Below are 23,807 nucleotides of genomic sequence, written 5' to 3'. Positions count from 1 at the left end.
GGTATAATTAACAACTTAATGAACCAGTCGGTATAAACTATCAACGTATCTTGATACATAAGGCAACAATTTCACATAGGGCTGTTTCTACTCTACTGATATGTCACACTCATACCATTGGAACCCAAGGATTAATAGTATCTGCCCAGAATTTGAGTTTGAATAAGTAGATGTTAACCAAGGATCAGCACAATAAAAAATGTGGAAAGTGTTAAGTAGATTTCATAAAAGATATTTAAGTCTTCATAATTTAAAATTCCCTAAAATAATGCTCATTTAAAAGAAACAATAAAGCATTTAATGATACCTCTCATCAACATCAATAGTTGGCATTGTGCTGACAAAACCCCAAGGAAAGATAACACAAAATATTACTAAGATTGTGGAAACTTGGCATGAAATAGAGAGTTTAAAATCATTCTTTACCTTCCCTTTTCTACGAGGAGCAAGACATCCTTCTTCTCATTGTTTCTCTCAGTCTGGATGCTGACTGCTGTGAAGAGAAGGAGAAAAAGCAGTTGAAATTTGGGTACATTCATTGAAAACCATCTGAGCAACGTCAATATGAAGCCTGGTTTTATCCTCAGTCTGTGCTAAGTTGACTTCAGTTGTGCAAAGCCTAAGGGTCGTATAATTGCATTTGTACACCTTTTGGGAGGAGAAAATCCAGTTCAAGGAAGAACTTGCATTTAGACAGCTCCTTTTCTGACCTCAGGATGTGCCAAAAGCTTTTTTGTCCAATGAAGTACTTGGTAAATGGTAGTCAACTCTATTGTACAATAAGAAAGGTTTTCAAAACATGTCCATGTATCTAAAATAAATACGCAATGGTAACAGCCTCTTTCACTACTTGAACATGGGCACAACTAGTGAAAATTCAGCTGGTAATTAATTCATTTTGGAAGTGAGGCCAATTTTATGTGCAGGACTGTTTTCTAGTGTAAAACCTATTTTGTGCTAGATGTGATTGACACTCAAAATTCCTCCTGTGCTGGCAATTTTCTGACAAATTGTGGTGTGAGGAATAATACACCTGGTAGAATCTTCAGCTCACGGTGTCACTGTTGTAAGATAGGAAACACTGCAGCTAATATGCACACAGCAAAGTACCTAAACAACAAAATAATCAACAACAACGCACAAAATGCTGGAGGAACTCAGCAGGTCAGGCAGCATCTATGCAGGGAAATAAACAATTGACATTTTGCATTGCGACCCTTCATCAGGACTGGAAAGGAAGAAGACAGAAGCCAGAATAAAAAGGTAGGGGGAAGGGGAGGAGCACAAGCTGGCAGGTGATAGGAGAGTCCAGGTGAGAGGGGATGAAAGGGAACGATGTTAGAAGCTGGGAGGTGATAGGTAGATAGTAGACAATGGAATAAAGGGAAGGTGGTGGGGAACCAGAGGGAGATGATGGGCAAGGGAGGGGAAAGAGAAGGGGTGAGAGGGCCACAGGAATGAGGGAAAACAACAAGGGGGGGGGGGAGGAGTGGAAGAAATAAAGGACAACAGAGCGTAGGCGATACCGGAAGTTAGAGAAATCGATATTGATGCCGTCAGGTTGGAGACTACCAATACGGAGTACGAGGTGTTGCTCCTCCAACCTCTGTCTGGCCTCAAGGTGGCAGTAGAGGCTGTGGATAGAAATATCAGTACAGGAATGGGAAGTGGAATTGAAGCGGGTGGCCACCGGGAGATCCTGGCTGTTGTGGCAGACGGAGCGAAGGTGCTCGACGAAGCAGTCACCCAATCTGTGTCAGATCTCACCGATATAGAGGAGGCCACACCGGGAGCACCAGATGTAATAAATGACACCCTTGGATTCACTGGTGAAGCGCTGCCTCACCCGGAAGGACCGTCTAGGGCCCTGAACGGTGGTGACAGAGGAGGTGCAGGGGCAGGTGTAGCACTTGGTGCGATTGCAGGCATAAGTGCCAGGAGGGTAATCGATGGGGAGGGATGAGTGGATGAGGGAGTCACAGAAAGAGCAAATTGGGTTTTTCCAGAATTCTATTCTGTGATGAGATAATCTGTTTTAGCTGTATTGAATTAGGATAACTACTACAGTAATTTGAAGTGCTATAGGATCTTTAAATGGGGCCCCCATTTAATGTTCAATCTGTAAGACGTCATTTCTAACAGGGATGCACCCTCTCAGTACTGCTCTGGAATATCAGCCTAAATCATTACAACTGTCCTGAAGTGTAGTCCAACCCCCAGTCCAATGATTCAACCACAAGTGACTCCTCAGGGTCACCACTCCAGGTGGTTATTAATAATCCCTACCGATAATTCTCCAAGTGCGCATCCATCATAAGACAACAGTAGCCACTTTCATGGCCACATTGACTGTTGACATTCTTGCTCTAAGTTCACACACAAATAAGAAATTACACTCAACTGGCATGTCAATACTTTCTGGGCAGAGGTGAAGAGAAGGCAATTAAAAACAGGAAAAAAAATGGCTAATTTAAATGAAGTATCATAGTTTCTTTAGAATGGTATCCACGCAAGAAATAGTCACCTAAAACATTGTTTTAACTGCTTACTTAGGCAACACTTCTAATCTGATTTTGTCAACCCAATCACTGGCCAAGTTTGTGCATACTATTGGTAATAAGATCTTTGGTCGAAGATCTCAGCCATTGGTCCCTGACTCTTTACAAGAGTAGTAGACAGCTTTAGTTTTCAAATCACAGGTTACAGCCTATAGAAAATGTGCTGTTCAGGATGAATGATTCAAAGTTATGGTGATTGCTGAAAGCACAAGGTGTAGAATATCTATACAATCGTGCTACTGGGAAGATATAGCTGAAAAACAAATGGTCTGCAGGAAGGAGGGAGAAAGACCTTGAGCAATACAACAGCATTTTAGCATTTCTATAAGGAACCACAATACCAGCAACTGACAAGTCAAAGATAAATTGAAAGAAACAGCTATTTTAACTTATTGGTCCAGGAAGGGGACCAAAAAAAAGACAACTCCCCTTCCTAACAATTTCTCGACAGAAGAAACCATGCACCTGTACTAAATCTTGGGAAAATCTAATCCAAACATTGACCTCTTCTTGACTGACAAAATTCATCCTTTGATGATATAACAAATCAACGCCATGATCACTTTTCTTCAATGTGCTGCAAATGGTAGGTTGGACGAGACTAAAGAAACACTGCAGCTGCAAACATTAGTTGTCAATGTAACCAAGGTTAGTACAGATAGAAGACTCTTAGAAAGACTGTAGATTTCATTACTAAAATCAGTTAATTAATCAAAAGCTTAACTTTCAAAATTTACTGGGTGGGAAATCCTACAAACTTTAAAACTGTTTAGCAATTTGGTGACACAATGCCCGTTGACCAAATGTCTGCAATATGGCAGCAGCAACTGCACATCGTTAAGCAGAAGAACACATGCCACATACCTAACATGCATCAAAAGCGATGCTCTGTGGCTCCACCTCAGACAGGTACAAGGGCTGAATGTCTATGCTGTCTTCCCTTCACAAAGATGATGTGCCTCAAACTCAGCCAATGCTTGATTGGCTGTATTCAAGAAAACTATGTTTACATGGGTTCTAAAGAGCAGTCCTTACAGAGAAAGGAAAATGATATGCCAGAATTTGGAGCCAGGCTCCAAATAATTTATACTTGGTATCTGTATTTATATTTGTATAATTTATAGGTTTCTTCTGAATGTTGAGCCTATAATGCTACATGGTATTGGTTTATCATTGTCACTTGTACCGAGGTACAGTGAAAAACTTGTCTTGCATACCAATCGTACAGGTCAATTCATTACACAGTGCAGTTACATTGAGTTAGTACAGAGTGCATTGATGTAGTACAGGTAAAAACAGTAACAATACAGAGTTAAGTGTCACAGGTACAGAGAAAGTGCAGTGCAATAAGGTGCAAGGTCACAACAAGGTAGATCGTGAGGTCATAGTCCATATCATCGTATAAGGGAACCATTCAATAGTCTTATCACAGTGGGGTAGAAGCTGTCCTTAAGTCTGGTGGTACATGCCCTCAGGCTCCTGTATCTTCTACCCGATGGAAGAGGAGAGAAGAGAGAATGACCCGGGTGGGTGGGGTTCGATTGCTGGCTACTTCACCAAGACAACGAGAAGTAAAGACAGAGTCCAAGGAAGGGAGGCTGGTGTCCGTGATGTACTGGGCTGTGTCCACAACTCTCTGCAGTTTCTTGCGGTCCTGGGCAGAGCAGTTGCTGTACCAAGCCGTGATGCATCCAGATAGGATGCTTTCTACAGTGCATCGGTAAAAGTTAGTGAGAGTCAAAGGGGACAAACCAAATTTCTCTAGCCTCCTGAGGAAGTAGAGACACTGGTGAGCTTTCTTGGCTGTGTCATCTACGTGATTTGACCAGGACAGGCTGTTGGTGATGTTCACTCCCAGGAACTTGAAGCTCTCAACCCTCTCGACCTCAGCACCATTGATGTAGACAGGTGCATGTACACTGCCCCCCTTCTTGAGGTCAATGACCAGCTTTTTTGTTTTGTTAACATTGAGGGAAAGGTTGTTGTCATGACACCATTCCACTAAGCTCTCTATCTCCTTCCCGTACTCCGACTTATTGCTGTTTGAGATATGGCCTACAACAGCGGTATCACCTGCAAACTTGTAGATGGAGTTAGAGCAGAATCTGGCCACACAGTCATGAGTGTATAGGGAGTAGAGGGCTGAGGATGCAGCCTCGTGGGACACCAGTGTTGAGGATAATCGTGCCGGAGTGTTGCTTCCTATCCTCACTGATTGTGGTCTGTTGGTTAGAAATGCTGCCTGTCAATGCTGCTGCAAGTAAGATTTTCCTTGCGCTTGTACATACACGTACTTGTGCATATGGCAATAAACTCGACTTAAACTCGAACAGGCTGAGTGACCAGAAGTGTTCCTCCTGCAAAGGGCTTCTGTAGCCAGTACTCCGTGCCATTCCTTACCTCCATCATTTCTTCCCTCCTGGTCAAAATCCACCTGCAGAATTTCTGGTCACTGAACCCCAATCTCCGAATTGCCCCCTCTCTAAGCCCTAACCATGTCTAGTCACATAGTGACCCAAAATACAAACAATTTTCACTGACAAGCTCCCCGGTGAAATCCAGCAGGCTCGCTGGTCTGATCCAATCATCATGTAGGCACCAATCTGAATTGTTCTCATGCGGGGAACCAATTCTCAGCCTTTGAATTTAAATGCTGCAATGCAGTCCTCTCAGCAAATGGTGGTTAGTTTCATTTGATTCACTGAACAAAACAGACAATTTTAAAAGTTCTAAAAAGCAATGCCATAGGGAATGCCTGTGCAAGCAAAAGAACTGAGGTATTCAGCAATTGCCAATCTCCCACTGTAAATTTGGCTGGAATTTTCAGAAATGACAGGAACAGTCATTCAGTGCCCAGGTTCTTCAGATTCACTGCTGATGTTACAGTTGGAGGCTGGGAGAACACCATCAGGTAATACTATTGCTTGCTTGCAAAGCTTCTTCATTCATATTTAGAAATAGACATTTTGGACTGAAATAAAATATGGAAGTGCTCCTGCACTCCTGTTATAAAAGATAGCAATTCTTCTACTGATCTGATCAACACAATGAAGGCAATGCACGCAAGACTGAACCCTAGGAAATTAAGTCCAGTTGTTTTGACAAAAATGGCTTGTCTGCTACTTACTATCCTGAGACATGGGTAAGAAAGTAACTTTGTTAATGTGAAATCTACAAATTATACAATGGATGCAGTCACTCATTTGGAATGTTCCCATCAGTCTCATCTGTCCGTCTTAGTAGCAACAATTTTGTCTCTTAAACAAAAAATTTTGGTTTCGAGGGCCACTCCAGGCCTTGTAGCATATAATTTAGACTGACACTTCAATGTCAACACTTATTCCTCAAACGTCACCGAAATACCTTGTGATTGTTTGTAAAACCAATCTGTCTATCAAATTCCTCCTCTACACAATAATCAGCAATAATTGGATTTTAGAATTAAATTATTGGCCACAAAATAATTTGGGCCACCTGAGGAAAAGGTGTCAATGAAAATGCAAGTTTTACTACTTATAAGAACAGCACCAAGTTCCACAAAAAAGAAATATGAAGTTACATGCACTTCTATTTAAAAATCAATTAGTACTTAGGTAAGTACTATTGAAGTTCACAAATTCTCAAATGGCAATGACTGTTCAGTTCACCTTCCATTCAGCAAGTATGCAAATCAGGACACCTATGGTCATCTGCATTCTCGGTGGCTCATTGCATGTTAACAATGCGGAATCTCTTAAAAATTAACACAAATATTCAATTTTAAAATTAAACACATTTGAAAGTATTAATTGAACATTTAAAAACAAAAGGTTTTAATCAAATCAGAAGAATAGAGTACTATAATGTATTATAGGATGACTGAATGTCAGTGCGGAGACTTAAAGTACCAATTGGTTCTTCTGGTTTATATAAAGTAGATGTTCCTTCTGGATCTCCTCTGTGCACTGATATGACACAATGATTTACAGCACCATAAATATAGATTCTAAAAATTGTTGCCCCTGAAGTGTGAACAGATATATTTAGGAATGACATAGTATTTTTAGGATAACTTTACTCACTGACCACATCGAAGAGGTTCTAAATTACAGTGCACACTTTTTAAATAAATGCTTATTAGCATATTTTAATAGAATAGCTAGACTTCACTGTGTTGAGTGACTGGAGAAGCCTTGATCATTCTGCTTAGAACACAGCTGGTTAAGAGAAGGAAAGGAGCGGTTTTGATAGAACATACAAGGAGACACTTTTCCTATTAGCAGGAGGGTCTGCACCTGGAGGACAAACATTTAAGATAATTGGCAAAAGAAGCAGATGGGAAATAGTGTGTTTTTTTTCTAAAATGCAGAATGTTGCTACTTTCTGGAATCCATTTCTTGAGAGATTCAATAGATACATTCCAAAGGGAGGAAGACAAAAAAATATGCAAGGTTACTCTGAAAGAGCAAGGTATTGGAATTAATTGGCTAGCTCTGCCTGACAATGGATACAGATTCAATGGGCTGAGTGCTCCTCTTCTGTGTTGTATTGTGCTATAACCTGAGTGAACATAATGTTGGAAAGTCTTACTAAGTTCTTGCAGCCTCTTTAGATGGACTGAATCCTCTTCAGCCACATCTTGTTCAGGACAGAAGCAGAGTCGTGATTTCTCCAATGCAAACCAGCCTGCTCTCCAGTTTTCTAGGTTATGCACATCCTTGTAATAGAGTCGACCAATCAGTTCATAATCCCTTTTGGTCAGGATTTGTACCATCTCAGGAATGAAACACTAGAATACACAAGTCATTTAGAAAGCTTTAGGAATTTAGCACAATCGTATATTTCAAAATAAAATTCACAAACATTAATACAAAAAGATCAGAAAATTATCCCACAACACATTTCTAATTTAGTTGACTGCCCTCAAACATTTTCAAGAAAAAATGTTCACATGTTGGATGTGGAAGACAGAATGTGTGCACCAATGGTAACTGTGGCTGTTCTACTCTTAATTAAATAGCATTTCATGTAGCGTTGAATCAAAAATCGTGATCTTTCTTTAATTTCTTTCTCATGCTTATGCTGAATATTAGGTATCTGATTCACCGGGCTTCCCATGTAGGGTTCATGATTTTCAAAAATACTTCTTGCCTTTCTTATGATTAGCAAATCTTGGCACACTTCTGGTTGCAACTCGCTATGGAAAACTTGTGGGAGCTAGCTATCAGCTGAATTATTATGGCTGGCACATAGTATTAAGCAGCTTAAGTGGTATTAGCATAACATTTTCCATTTAAGTCCAAAAGTACTATTGACAATATAAGCAGACACAGACTTAATGTGGTCAAGTGACATTCCCATGTTTTCTTCTTTTATTGCAGGCATTAATACACTATAATACATTTACTGGGGTGACAGAGGGCTGTCATCAAGCCCAATGTATTTTCCACTAATATTAATTCTTAATGTTAATAAAGCTAGCAAATTCTGCTTAATTATTGAATAAGAGCACCATGAGATTTTTATGCGAGGAGATTCACAATGCCTAGCATTTTCCTTGTGTATCCTATCTCCTAGGCATTTTCCATCATATTATAGTGCTCCAGGTAACAATGTATCTGGTAAGTGATGTACCTTCATCACAACTCGGTTAGCACATTGAAATGTCAGGCAGCCCTGGGGCTTAAAAGATTTTGATTTCTGAATTTTGACTGAGTTCTTCCTGCTACGTTACTGAGCTACGTAAAATCCAGTTAGGAAAGCCAGAACATCACACAACTTTACTTAATTCTAGCTAAAATTCAGTACATGGATTGTAATATTACTGATACAGGGTTATTTAATTCAGTTTTAAATAACACTGAATATAAATATGTCAATAAGTAGGCGTGTGTGTGCCTGTGTGTGTTGTACCAGACACACATTGAGCACTTAAAAATGACAATAAAATGCAACTCACAGAAGTTAGAGCAAAAAAGTAAATATCCGTGATATCTAAAAACCTTTTGCGCATCTTCAACATTAAGAATATATTTCAGTTATTTTTTTTACCTTTGTTATTGCCCTAGTCCAGTCTTTTAGGATTTCGATATTATCAGTTCCAAAGGAGAAGACATGTTCTGACAGCAAATACATCTCAAAGGTATAGCTTACCCTGAAGCAAACAAGAAGAATGAACAGCATTAAAAACTTGTAATAATAGAACACCAGAAGCTACTTGGCAAATCTTAATGCTTCAAGCCAAAAGCGAGCAATCTAATATTCTTACACACTGGATTTCTAATGGACTGAACAAAGTCTTTGTCAAATGATCATCTACAATGACTACTTATTAAATTCTGTACCAAATGACCTTTGGTTAACTTCTGCAGCTGTAATAATCTTTCCCCCTCCCCTCAAAGACTCCGAACACAAGCCCAAATTTCAACATTTTTTTGCAGGAGCAAGTTAGATGTTTATATACTTGATATGGAATCAGTCTTGCATGCACATGAACAGTCACATTGCATTCAGCACAGTCTGCAGAATATAAATCAATTGATATCTTTGGTGGTGTCATTACTAGATAAGTATTCACTGTAAGTGGTACTGATGTCAAAGGCACAAATATATTTCAACACTGATTGATAAAAGAAAAGTGGATCAATGCAGGAATCGGTATTTAAATTCTGGTCAAGAAAAATGCAGGACAGTTCTTGTAATGCCATTAAACTTACTCACAATGTCAAAGCACAGTATCAGGTGGCCACCAGAGTGATGCCATTGTAAATCATATTCACAAACTACAAATCCTCTTGCTATTCTTGGCTTTTTTTGCTGGTGTAGTCAAAATTTAAGCTGCAAATTGACGTGGTGACCATTACAGTTGATTTTCTACACCAAAACCAATGCAAGCTCCAGATGATTATGTAGCCTCCCACAATCTACCTGCCTAAGCCTTCACAGAGGTCTTAAGCATACACTGGAGGGCTGGTAAGATTGGCAAAGTTTCACAATTATAATGTGCAAGGAATTACTTGCAGTGAGAAAAATAAGGTTGGTTGGTTTGTTATCATTGTCACGTACTGAGGTATAGTGAAAAACTTGTCTTGCATGCCGTTCTTACAGATCAATTCATTACACAGCGCATTGACATAGTACAAGGTAAACATACAGAATGCAGAGTAGTGTCACAGCTACCGAGAAAGTGCAGTGCAGGCAGACAATAAGATGCAAGGTCATAACTAGGTCGATTGAGAGGTCAAGAGTCAATCTTTTTGTATTAGGACCATTCAATAGTCTTATAACAGTGGGATAGAAGCTATCCTTGAGCCTGGTGGTATGTTTTCAGGTTTTTGCATCTTCTTCCAATGGGAGAGGGGAGAAGAGAGAAAGTCCACGGTGGGTTGGATCTTTGATTATGTTGGTTGCTTTACCAAGGTAGCAAGAAGTATAGACAGAGTCCATGAAGGGGAGGTTGGTTTCCGTGATGTGCTGAGCTGTGTCCACAACTCTCTGCAGTTCCTTGCGGTCCTGGGCACAGAGGTTGCCATATCAAGCAGTGATGAATCCAGATTGGATGCTTTCTATGGTGCATCAATAAAAATTGGTGAGTGTCAAAGCAGACATGCCAAATTTCTTTGGCCTCCTGAGGAAACAGAGGTGCTGGTGAGCTTTCTTGGCCATGGCATCTACGTGGTTGGACCAGGACAAACTATTGGTGATGTTCACTCCTAGGAACTTGAAGCTCTGAACTCTCTCGACCTCAGCACTACTGATGTAAACAGGAGCATGTGCACTGTCCCTTCCTGAAGTCAATGATCAGCTCTTTTGTTTTGCTGACATTGAGGGAAAGGTTGTTATCATGACACCATGTCACAAAGCTCGCTATCTCCTGCTTGCAGTCTGACTCATCATTATTTGAGATACAACCCACTGCGGTGGTATCATCTGAAAACTTGTAAGTGAATTGAGAGCAGAATCTGGCCATGCAATCATGAGTGTGTAGGGAGTTGAGTAGGGGGCTGAGGATGCAGCCTTGTGGGGCACCAGTGTTGAGAATAATCGTGGTGATGTTGCTGCCTATCCTTACCGATTGCAGTCTGTCGGTCAGGAAGTCAAGGATCCGGTTACAAAGGGTCCCAGGTCTTGGAGTTTGGTAATGAGCTTGCTTGGAATTATAGTATTGAAGATGGAGCTATAGTCAATAAACAATAGTCTAACGTAGGTGTCTTAACTGTCCAGATGCTCCAGAGACAAGTGTAGGGCCAGGAAGATGGTATCTGCTGTAGACCTGTTTTGGCGGTAGGCGAATTGCAATGGGTCAAGGTTTTCTGGGAACCTGGAGTAGGGGTGCCAATGACCACCCCTTCTCGAAGTACTTCATGATGGTGGATGTCAGAGCCACTGGGTGGTTGTCATTAAGGTATGTTACCTTGTTTTTCTCAGGTACTGGGATGAAAGTTGTCTTCTTAAAGCAGCTGGGAACCTCAGATTGAAGCAGGGAGAGGTTAAAACTGTCTGCAAATACCCCCACCAGTTGACCTGCACAGGATCCAAGGACACGGCCAGGGACACCATCTAGGCCAGATGCTTTCCGCAGGTTCATTCTCCTGAAGACTCATCTTACGTATGAAAAGGTGACTATGGGTTCAGGTGCATTGGAGGCTGTCGGGGTGGGTGTTCCTGTTGTTGATATCAGAAGGATGCAGGAATATCTGCAACTGATTAGCAGAGTGGGGAAAACTGCCACATAATTTATCTCTATTTGCCTGCAGAACTGAGCTCTGGGATATTTCTTGCTTACAGCAAGACAAGGAAGACTGGAAACAGGATATTCAATCAAAATTATTTTTTAGGAAACAGTGATAGAAGTTTGGCTGTATTTGAGGATAGAGCCAATCTTCCATCACCCTTACCTAAAACAGGAAAAGCAGAACACTCGACGAAGTGATGTCTAGATCAAAAACAGAAAATGTTGGAAATACTTAGCAGGTCAGACTGCATCTGTGGGAAGAGAAAAAGAATCAATGTTTCAGGTCTGAAACCGTTGACGGAAACGAGTGAGGTGTTCAGTGCTGTTGTTGGTGAAAATCTATTTTCAAAGATAAAGATATTGATTTTCCACACTGAAGATGTTCACTTGCATCAATTTATGATCTACAGTCCTGATGCAGGATTTCGCCCTGAAATGTCAACAACTCCTTGGAACTGCTGCAACAGTTCAGTTACAGAAGGTTAAACTCTGCTCCAATGCTCATTTGGAGGATAAATAACAGCATAGACTGGATGGACAAAGCAGCCTGCTTCCATATTGTGCTGACAAGAAGCAATAAGATAGCTCGACCTGGTGAGTTCCTATAGCAGACAGTTTGTTGCTCTAGATTAGAACTGGAATTGGTTTATTATTGTCATTTGTACCGAGGTACAGTGAAAAACTTGTCTTGCATACCGTTCATACAGATCAATTCATTACACCGTGCATTGAGGTAGTACAAGGTAAAACAATACAGAATGCAGAGCAAAGTGTTACAGCTACAGAGAAAGTGCAGTGCAGGTGGACAATAGGGTGCAAGGTCATCGCCAGCCCTGCAAGACGATTTAAAAGAACATTATTAGTAATTCTTAGAAACATGGAATTTAGATTTAAAAGAGTAGATTGCAGCATCTACAGTCTCTTGTATCTCCTTGTAAAACTAAAGACCAAGGAATTGATCGTGGACTTCAGGAAGGGGAAGTTGGGAAAACGTACACCAGTACTCATTGAAGGGTCAGTGGTGGAAAGGGTGAGCTGCTTCAAATTCCTGGGTGTCAACATCTCCCAGGATCTATCTTGGGTCCAGCACATTGGTGCAATCACAAAGAAGACACACCCGTGGCTCTACTTCATTAGGAGTTTGAGGAGATTTGCTATGTCACTGAAGACTTGCAAATTTCTACAGATGAATGGTGCAGAGCATTCTGACTGGTTGCATCACCACCTGGTATGGAGCCTCCAATGCACAGGATCCCAAGAGGCTGCAGAAGGTTGTAGACTCAGCCAGCTCCATCACGGGCACAACCCTCCCCGCCATCATGGACTTCTTCAAGAGGCAGTGCCTCAAAAAGGCAGCATTCATCATCGAGGACCCTCACCATCTAGGACATCCCCTCTTTATATTACTACCATTAGGGAGGAGTTACAGGAGCCTAAAGACCCACACTCAACACTTTAAGAACAGCTTCTTCCCCTCAATCATCAGATTTCTGAACGGCCCATGAACACTACCTCGTTACTCCTTTTCTTGTCCTATTTATTTTTGTAACATAGTAATTTTTATGTCTTGCACTGTACTGCTGCCGTAAAGCAACAAATTTCACCAAGTGTCAGTGATGATAAATTTGATTCTGATACTAAAGTTATTTTCTTCAGAAAGAGGTGATTACCAGATAATTCAATAAAGTTATTTAAGAGATAAGAGAGAGATCTCTTTATTAGTCACATGTACATTGAAACACACAGTGAAATACATCTTTTGTGTAGAGTGTTCTGGGGGCAGCCTGCAAGTGTCACCACGCTTCCAGCGCCAACATAGCATGCCCACAGCTCCTAACCCGTACGTCTTTCGAATGTGGGAGGAAACCAGAGCACCCAGAGGAAACCCACGCAAACATGGGGAGAACATACAAACTCCTTACAGACAGCGGCTGGAATTGAACCCAGGTCGCTGGCGCTGTAATAGCGTTAAGCTAACTGCTACACTACCGTGCCTGCTGAATGATAAACATTCTCTACCCAAATTACTATTCACCTTTTAATGCTATTAAGCTATAAGGAAATATTGTAACAGGTCAGTCACAGAAGGTTAAACTCTGCTCCAATGCTCACTTGGAGGATAAACATCAGCTTAGACTGGTTGACCAAAGCAGCCCGCTTCCATATTGTGCTGACAAGAAGCAATAAGGTAGCAGCCTCTCTATTACTTTGCCAGGTCATTGACTTCTTTCCAGAACTGACCCGGAGCTCTGAGTGTGAGAGAATTAACATGCAGTGTCACTGATTGGCTGACTTCTAGGTTGGCCTCGTGAAAATGGTGACTTCTCTTCTGATGAAAGGTCAGAGACCTGAAACATTAATTCCAACTTCTCTCCGCATTGCTTGTTGCTTGACCTGCTGAGTCATTTCAGTATTTTGTATTTCAGATTTCCAGCATGTCCTGTACTTTCATTTTTTTTCTTGTTGCTCTCCTTCCTCACATGCAAAACCTTATTGCGGTCACTCTGCCACATCTTTCAGTGGCAAACATTCTTCAAATGTGGGACTAAAAATCATATAAATGCATCAGAAGAGCTTCCAGTCATTACACTATGATTCCTCATTTCCTTAGTAAGCTGCAATCTGCGCCAGTATCAGCTTTTTAAAAGGCTACACTCTAACTTCCTCACTCAGATATAATCACAATTTCTCCAAAGTTTTCTGCTACTAAACTTAAACTGCCAATAACCATTCAAATGAACTAACCATATTAATGATGCCAGGGCCATTAATACAGATGATTTACAATTGTAGGTCTGTAACAATGATGTTCAGGCCTAAGTATCCTGCTGAGGGCAGATGATAGATTTATCACTTGGCTTTCTCCCAAAGGAACGTTTTGGGGCTTTCTTCCAAAGGAAAGTTTTGATCTCAAATTTTCTTCAACTGCATTCCTCCAAGTTGTGGCCGTTTTTCCTTTCGGCAGGCACCTTTGCTGTCTTCACATTGTCTTTACCATTTAGATGTTCAATCACTTTACATTGCCCCATTGAGGCGATCTTGAACACTTACAGTTCAACTTTATTAAGCATTTCACAGATCACCAAATACATTAATTACTTCTCTGTGATTTGTTCCATTTCTCACCTTTTGTTTTCAGAACACTTTGTCATGAACTACTTCTGCTGTACCTTATGCTCGAAAATAACTTGAAGTAGATTACAGCTGCTGCATGGAGCTTTAACGTTTACAAAATCCATTAGTGAAGTCATGAGAATTAAAATAATTTGGTGCATTATTGACTATTCACTAAAAATTCTGAATCAATGCAAAGTTGTTATAAACACAGTTTATTGAATTCCTGATTGTATTCAGAGACCATTTGATTATAACCTTGAAACATCATTATTTTATCCCCATTTAATTTGTGCTTATGGTCAGTGATTCAAACGTAGAGTGCTGGAGTGGCCAATCTGACTGATGATTTTGAGAAAGCAAAGATGAGAATATCAAAAACAATTTAGGAGCCTGGATTCTAAATTTGGAAATGATTTACAGAATTGAATTTATTTTCATTGGAGCAAAGACAATGAAGGTGAAACACAAGACTCAAAATTATTGGGATCAAAAATAAGCACAAAAGAACCTATTTGATTGATGGTCAATTAGCTTCTGTTCAAGAGAGCTGAATAAATACTGACAAACAGCACTAAAGGTTTCAAAAATAATCACATGCTTAAATAGGAAGGAAGGACAAAAGAATAAACTTCTATTTATAACGTGGCTTATCGTATCCTTCAGGATGTCCCAAAGCACTTCACAACGAATGAGTTACTTTCTGCAATGTAGTCACTGTTACACAGGTAAACATAAAGCCAGCTTGTGCGCACAATTCCAAAAACAGCAAAAGAGATTAATGATCCATGTAATTTGTTTTTGGTGGAGTTGATTAAGGGAAAATTATTGGCTGTGAAACCAGTTGAATTCCATTCATTTATTTGATTGCGCCAAGTGATCTTTTGCATCTATGTGAATAGTCAGGCATGACACCTCAAATACATTACCTCCAACAAAATTGTGTTGTTTGGTTGTATCAAAGATAATGCACCAATGTCCTCCAGCATGACTCTAACTCATCAACCAGTGATGACGTGTCCACAAGCTGAGGTGTTTCAATATTGAAACACCTTGTGTAACTATTTTAGACACTAACATTAAAAACAAATGAGGGATGACAAATGTAGACTGAATAGCTGGTTGCTGAAGGCCATTCATAGAGGAAATAACAGAGTATTTCCTTTGGATACACAAACCACATGAATACATACTTTAAAGGGGACGGATCTAGACGTGGCTTCAAGTGCTGGAACTGGACCTACAATGGACCTGGACAATGGCAGGTACCATTGAAGATATGTTTATTGTGACATTATACTGTTATACAAATAGCCCACACAGATGAACTGGTGGCCCACTGCACATCCCCAGATCGTGGAAGGAATTTGGCTTAAAAAAAAGTACTCAAAGGCTTTCAGCAAATAGCTTGTTGATTAAACAAAAATGCACATGAATTTTGTATTACAAAATAGAATTTCTAAAGGTTTTCTATTCTTTTGACCAAACAAAATAACCCAGCGTTCACCCCCGTTGCATTTCCAATACCAACTTCTTATCCTTTCACTCCATCTCTTTCGGCAACCACATAACCCACTTTCTAATCTAGCTTGGTAACATTCTTGTAAACCATGACTGTACTCTCTCCAGTGCCTCAATATTCATTTTGTAATCAGAATCAGGTTTATTGTCACTGACATATGTCATGAAATTCGTTGTTTTACAACAGCAGTACAGTGCAAGACATAAAAATTAATATAAGTTACAAAAATAAATAAATAGTACAAATGAGTTACTGTTCATGCACCGTTCAGAAATCTGATGGCGGAGGGGAAGAAACTGTTCCTGAAACATTGAGTGTGGGTCTTCAGGCTCCTGTACCTCCTCCCTAATGGTAGTAACGTGAAGAGGGCATGTCCCAGATGATGACAGTCCTTAATGATGGATGGCACCTTCTTGAGGCACTGCTTCTTGAAGATGTCCTCACTGGCAGGGTGGGTTATGCCCATGGTGGAGCTGGCTGAGACTATAACCTTCTGCAGCCTCTTGGGATCCTGTGCATTGGAGGCTCCATACCAGGCAGTGATGCAACCAGTCAGAATGCTCTCCACCATTCATCTGTAGAAATTTGTAAGTCTTCAGCGACATAGCAAATCTCCTCAAACTCCTAATGAAGTAGAGCCACGGGCGTGTCTTCTTTGTGATTGCATCAATGTGTTGGGCCCAAGGTAGATCCTGGGAGATGTTGACACCCAGGAACTTGAAGCTGCTCACCCTTTCCACCACTGACCCTTCAATGAGGACTGGTGTACGTTTGCCCAACTTCCCCTTCCTAAAGTCCACAATGAATTCCTTGGTCTTGCTGACGTTGAGTGCGAGGTTGTTGTTGCTGCGACACTACTCAGCCGACTCGTCGCCATCTGAGAATCTGCCAACAACAGTGGTGTCATCGGCAAATTTATTGATGGCGTTTGAGCTGTACCTAGCCACACAGTCATGAGTGTAGAGAGAGTAGAGCAGTGGGCTAAGCATGCATCCTTGAGGTGCGCCTGTGTTGATTGTCAGCAAGGAGGAGATGTTACTACCAATCCGCACTGACTGTGGTCTCTCAATAAGGAAGTCGAGGTTCCATTTGCAGGGGGAGGTACACAGGCCCAGGTTTTGAAGCTTGTTGATGAGTACTGAGGGGACGATGGTGTTGAACGCCGAGCTGCAATCGATAAACAGCAGCCTAACGTATGTTTTGCTGTTGTCTACGTGCTCCAAAGCCGAGTGGAGAGTCAGTGAGTTTGCATCTGCTGTAGACCTGTTGTGGCAGTAGGCAAATTGCAGTGGGTCCAGGTGCTTGCTCAGGCAAAAGATAATTCTAGCTATGACCAACCTCTCAAAGCATTTCATCATAGTAGATGTGGGTGCTACCAGGCGATAGTTATTGAGGCAGCTCACCTTACTCTTCTTGGGCACCAGTATGATTGATGCCCTTTTGAATCAGGTGGGAACCTCTGACTGCAGCAGTGAGAGGTTATCAGTACAGATTTCCAGTACCCTGCCAGGTACACCACCAGGGCTTGACGCCTTGCAAGGGTTCACCTTCCCGAAGGATGTTCTGATGTCAACTTCTGAGACAGAGATCACAGGGTCGCCAGATGCTGTGGGAATTTGCATTATTCTCCCTGCCAAAGCGTGCATAAAATTCACTGAGCTCATCGGGGAGTGAAGCATCACTGCCATTTACGCTGTTAGGTTTCGCCTTATAGGAATTGGCAACAAGAAATGTTCATAGAATTCTAAACTGTACTGGAATCATAAAAAGTTACAGGACAGAAGAGAGAGCATTCACTCCACTGGGTGGCCGCTGACCAATAAATACTTACTGAGGTTAGTCCCACTTCTCAGCTTTCGTTCTGCAGACTGGAAGGTTGCGACTCTCCAAGTGCACATCTAGGTACTTCTTAAAAATACGATAAGGTTTTCTGCCTCTATTGCCCTTTCAGGCACAGATCTCCAAATCCTCACCACTCATTGGATGAAAACATTCACTCAACTACCTTCTAATCATGCTATCAATTCACTTAAATCTGCATTCCCTGGTTTTTGACCTTTCTGCTACAGAAAACAAGTCTTGCCTGTTTATTCTAAGGCTCTTGTAATTTTATCCGCTTTATTAAATTTCCCCTCAAGTCTGCTTTGTTTCAGACCGTTTCTCCACAAAGCTCAACTTTCCAGCTCTGGCAACATCCTTATAAATCTCCTTTTCACTCTCTGGTACTATCACAGCCTTCCTGTAGTGATGACCAGAACTAGTGCTTTATACACTTCTAGCATGACCACCCTGCTCATATATTCTATGCCTCCACTGATAAAGTAAATTTCTCATACATTTCCACAACTATCTTTTCTACCTGCCCTGCCACCTTCAAGAATCTTTGAACATCCTTTTGTTCCTCAGTGCCATTCTTGCCTTGTTTACCCTTTCCAAATATATCACCTCACATTTTCCTAATTGAATTCCATTTGTTACGTCTAAGGCCATCAAACAAGTCTAACAATGTGTTACTGCAGCTACATACTGATTAAAATAATGCCTCTGATTGTACTTCAAGAATTTTGCTCCTTCTACATCTTTTATGCTGGTACTATCCTATTTAACATTAGAGTAGTTGAAATCCCCCACTGTTACTGCCTTGATACTTCTGCACTTTCCAGAGTTGCCAACATACTTACTTTTCCATCTTCCTCTGACAATTTTGAGGTCTATAATACATTTTCTGCAAAGTGATTTCCCTACTCCTCAGTTCAACTTGCATGGCTTAGTTTATTGATTTTTCTAGCATTTGTACTTTTCTGTTTGTAATTAGTTCTGCAACCAATATCTTGTCTGAAATATCTGTAACCAGGAATGTTGCCCTGCCAATCCCACCCATTTTTTGACACATTGCATTAATGGCCTTAAGTTCACACCCACAGATCTACCTCTGCACTCAATTTATTTCCATTATTTTGTAGACTCTTTACTTACATATAATTAAGCATCTGCAGAATTATCTTGCTTCCTTTTCACCTTCCAGACCCATTCACTGAACTTCACTTCCACATTCTATACTTCCTTTCTCCATGCTGAAACCAGCAAATTTAGTTCCATGCTCTATTGAGCTGGTTGCAACCCTCCCCAACAATACAAACAAACTTATCAGCAAATCTGGGGGATGGAGGGGGAGAGAGGGACTAACACTTACCATAACTTCACTCCCCTACAATTCTATATATCTGGAAATAAACAACGTGTGTTTTTCTTTTTGTTTTTCATGGCCTCAATTCCTGCATCACTTCTTTTAATTATTTGTATATTAGTACTTCCAGATCCCATTGCTCTTTGAATCCACTTGGATTCCTGGTTTTCAGGAGTGATCTCCATACTTTCATTACCAAAGTGTAAAATCTCACATTTAGCTGTTCTAATTTGCTTGTTTCATATCCATTCTGTAAAATTATTCATGCTTCCTTGTAATCTGTTGTGCTCTTCTTAACTGCTGAATTTCCCTCTAAATTACATCAAAATTTTAGAAATTATTTATGACTCAAGTCTAAATAGTTATTAGAATTTGTGAGCATCAATAATCACTGAGGAACGTAACTTTCTGTATCTCTAACTTCCATTCATTCCCTGATGTCTGCTCTCTAGCAGCCAATAGGCTATCCATTCTAATACTTATTCCATGATTCTGCAATGCTTTGGCCTCATTCATCACTCTATTTTTTGCACATTATCAAAGGTGTTTTGGAAATCTGCTACAATACTCTTGAATTCTCTCTCTCCATTACCTGGTTAAAGAATTCTGTGGTTGGGCAGTTAAAGAGGATTTAACGTTATCAGTTTAGTTTATGTAAACTTTTCTATTTTTTTCCTCCAGAATATTCCTACTATTTTCTCCTACCACTGATATTAAGCTACCAGGTCTTCCCTGAATACATTCTATAGTTTTCATGCAAAAGGTGGCACCATTGACAGTGAAGCACTCTCTCAGTGCTGCACTGAAGAGCATGCCTAGATTAATTTTATGCTCAACTCTTTGGAGTGGGGCTTAAAATCACAAGACTCAGATGCAACAATGCAAGTAATAGACACCTGACACAGAAAACATGGCATCTGCCTGGTTTCCAATCCACTGATTTCAAAGCATTAGCATATTGACTATAAAAAGCAAAAACTTATCCTAATGAATTAACAACCAGCATGTACTTCTAAATATTTAGTAATGGAACAATACTCTGTATGTTCAGACACTTTCACCTCATACTATTAATGCTTAATTTCTGAAAAGAAAGATACTGCAAACTCAAAGGATTAATGCACAAATCAACATAATATTCAGGGAGTTATTCTTCCTTGATTAAACTGTACTACCATGGATTTTGTTAATAAGGAGAATAGGGAAATACTAATTAATCTCTCCTTTGCTAGAGCAATTCTCATCTTAAAGTAATCTTATCATTTTAAGTTATTTTCTGAAATGTGAATATGTTAAAAAGGATTCAATGGCATGTCTGCAGAATATTTTTAACAACCATAATAAGCTCAGTGTCCAAAGAGAAAAAGATAGCAGAGAGCAGAAACTGCAGCTTTGTCATCAGAGAGCTATCTACTGCAAATAATTAAATGTATGGATTTTTTTTCCATCGTATTATCTCCCTTTTACAACAAACTGGTGCTAAAAGCAGAGATACTTCACCAGTATAAAACAATGTTACTGCAAAGCTCTCCCAGTTAGCACTACAGATCCCAACTAAGGAAATGTTTAATTAAATGGTGAAAACAACTGCTTTAACTAGTGTTAGCATCAATGAGATTTGATTTTTGCAATGCAAGTACTTGCTCACTCAAAGAATATATATGAGAAACTACCTAACCTCCCCCCCACCCCCAAGAATCCCAGCCCACACTTGGCCTTGGGTTACTGCCACCATATATCCACCCTTTACCAATCTACAGCCCATCCCTATCCTCAGGTTGCTGTCACATCAAACTGACACTTGCGGGCTGCCCCCCCAAAATCACTATGCAAAAGATGTATTTCACTATGTGTTTCGATGTACATGTGACTAATAAAGATCTTATCTTGATCAGGCAGGTTTCCTTGCATTTTAATTTGTAGCTTTTGAAACAACATGAGACAGAGCACCCTTCCTTCTTTTGATGTATCTGGCTTCCCCTTTCCATCCAGATGACAAGACCCAGCTTGTACCTCTTCATATAATTTACTGCCTTAAAGGAAACCCATTGCATTTAGTCCATTCCATGACTGCAATTCCAAAAGAGCTTTCCATTCTCCTTTACCTGTGCAGATTTTAATTTCTTTTTCCCCCACCAAATAGTTATCCTCCTTCCTTTTAAAAGTTACTGTGGATTCTTTTACTTACATTGTAACAACCCTCCATAAAGAGTACTCACAATGTATTCCTCCATTCTTTTGGAATGACCTTATATTTACACCTTCTACCACTTGGTGCCTATTTACCAAATACAACTCTGTGAATACTTTCAGTGATTCACTTTGATGTACATACAAACTAACAGCAGGAGTTGGAGTCTTAGCCCTTCAAGCTTCCTCCACTATTTAACAAGATCTCAGCGCATCTGACCGTACTCTCAAGTATCTATCTACCTTGGAGTTAAAAATAATCAAAGACTTTGCTACCACCATCCTGAGAAGGAGAGTTTCAAAGATTCTTAACCCTCAAAAAGAAGGCGAGAAACATATTTCCATCTTAAATAGGCAACCTTCTATTTTTAAACAGTGACCCCATCCTTTCCACATCAATCTCTTCAAAACTCCTCAGAATCTTATATATTTTACAAAGTCCCTTTCACTCTGGCTGATACAAGTCTTGCCTGTACAAATTTTCCTTATAAGGTAGCTCCCTCAATACAGGTACTGCCTAGCATTGTAGTGCAAGGACCCCAGTTTCTTTAGCATCTCCACATACCTAAAGATTCTCATCTTTAGAAACAGCATTGTGAATCTTGTTTGCATTCTCTGCAAACATACATTCATGCTAACCATCAAGAAAGGTTGAGTGTCCCACACAGAACTACATATTGGTTCATTCACTGTGATCAGGAACAGGGAACTATCCCTGCTCTGGAACAGTTAAGCTTGAAATCTACTGCACACTTACATGAGATATGGGCTGCAGACACCTGGTCAGTATCCTAAAGCTTTCAAAGGTTGCAATGTTAGCCAGGGTCCTAGAAGAAAGTGTGATCGGTCAAGGAAGAGGCAACTAAGATAGAAACTGGGAGGGAGCCAAATGAAACCTAATAACATCTTCATGAAGTTCACCATGATTTAGTGTTACAATAGTTGGGATAGTGAAGCCACTATATTCAGGTCTGTATTTTCCTTTAAAACACCATTTTGAGAGTGGCCTCCATGGTCCTTCCTCTTTTTCTTCCCCCAAAAAGAGAGAGCATCTGACATATGTAATGGGTCTGTGCAGGTCAAGTTTGTATTGGACATAACATATTAGTAAAGGCAGAAGAAAGGGGAGTGAGAAATTGAACGCTTGGATACCTTGAGCCTAGCACCAAACTTCTATGTCAATAGTTTCATTAATGATTTTGTTTTTGTACTCAATGCTGCCACTTATGAAAGTTGGGATGCATGAACTTTCATTTGCCTAAATAAAGCTTCCTCTCACTTTAAATAAATAAAAAAGTCCATAAGTCACTTCATTCAGTGTAATATTTCCCTTGTTGTTGATCTTCCTAAAGCACCAATATTGTTCATCTGCCCAATAGCTATAGGAAAGGTACAACTAGATAGACACAAGACGGGTAGCTAGATTAGTGGGGAGGGGAGTATACAGTATATACCATCTATAAACTCACTGCATATGCTGCCAGAATCTGTTATTTTTGGTTAGAATAACCACCTGTCTCCTATCTTCATCACAGCAGTGGGAAATGAGCAAACTTTCTGTTCAGGTGCAAGTTTTAACAACAGCCTTGCATCACATTGTATAGCATCAGTTTGGTACTTAATTCCTATGTAATATGTTCCACTGGTTCTATTGTAGTTCTGCAAAATGCCATTAGCAGTACAATGATAACTGAATACATGAAGATTTAGTGTCTGAAACAAATGGATTCAGAATGATCTGGGATTAATGTCAACACACTGCAGCACAAATTGCTGACTGTACATTTAGGCAGGAACTGGTGCAATTTACACAATGATTATACAGAGCTGAATATTTCATCAAAGCTTTCAATAATTAATACACTATTCAATTACAAAAATACTTAAGTTTCCAGAGTTCTCAGTTGTACTTACTGAACAGCATCGTGGCCTATGGATTGTGCTGACTCGAATAAGCGGAAAAGCACCAACTTTCATAAACAGAAGCTCATTACCTTGACGAATTACAGTGGACAAACGCTACAAGGAAAGTTTGGAGATTTCCTTAATCCCCCCTCTGAGCTTTTAGACCAGAGAAAGAATTAATACTCCAGTGAACTAGCACTAAATAAAATGGCAAGAACTTTAATAGCACTGAATAGCTCAATATTTCAAGCTTGTAATATCTTAAATACTATAAGTGTGCCATCAACAATGATCAGTAAAACAGAAATCTAATGTTAAATTGATTCATCATTTTATAATTACAAGGCAAGATTATATTTTGTGATAGTGACTTTGTTTTTTTTTAAAAAGGGACAATTTAATAGAAAAAAGAAATGGGAAAATTTTGTTTGCAAAAGAAAAATCTAGCACTTGGGCTAAAAATTACCATGACATGCAAGAACATATCTTGTATCACAGTGTGGCAACACAAGATAAATGTGACACACACTCAGGAGAGTAACTTAGTGCTGACAAAGATCAGTAGAACTAAGAGGAGGCAGCTGCATTCATTCAATGGAGCTGCACTCTACTTCACAA

General features: G+C 40.1%; 1 protein-coding gene across 4 annotated transcripts in view; it reads right to left on the bottom strand.

The window, feature by feature from the left end:
- arap2 (ArfGAP with RhoGAP domain, ankyrin repeat and PH domain 2) overlaps positions 1–23,807 on the bottom strand; it is a 286,956-nt gene that overhangs the window by 80,803 nt on the left and 182,346 nt on the right. For all 4 annotated transcript variants that reach the window (XM_052039500.1, XM_052039491.1, XM_052039508.1 and 1 more), the window contains 3 exons: positions 8,589–8,691; positions 7,128–7,326; positions 427–493 (listed from right to left, as the gene is read on the bottom strand). In XM_052039500.1, coding sequence (XP_051895460.1) covers positions 427–493; positions 7,128–7,326; positions 8,589–8,691 — 369 coding nt within the window. The remainder of the gene's footprint in view (positions 1–426; positions 494–7,127; positions 7,327–8,588; positions 8,692–23,807) is intronic.

This window comes from Pristis pectinata, chromosome 2 (genome assembly GCF_009764475.1).
Source record: "Pristis pectinata isolate sPriPec2 chromosome 2, sPriPec2.1.pri, whole genome shotgun sequence".
NCBI classification, from domain to species: Eukaryota; Metazoa; Chordata; class Chondrichthyes; order Rhinopristiformes; family Pristidae; genus Pristis; species Pristis pectinata.
This window is presented reverse-complemented; position numbering and strand designations above follow the sequence as displayed.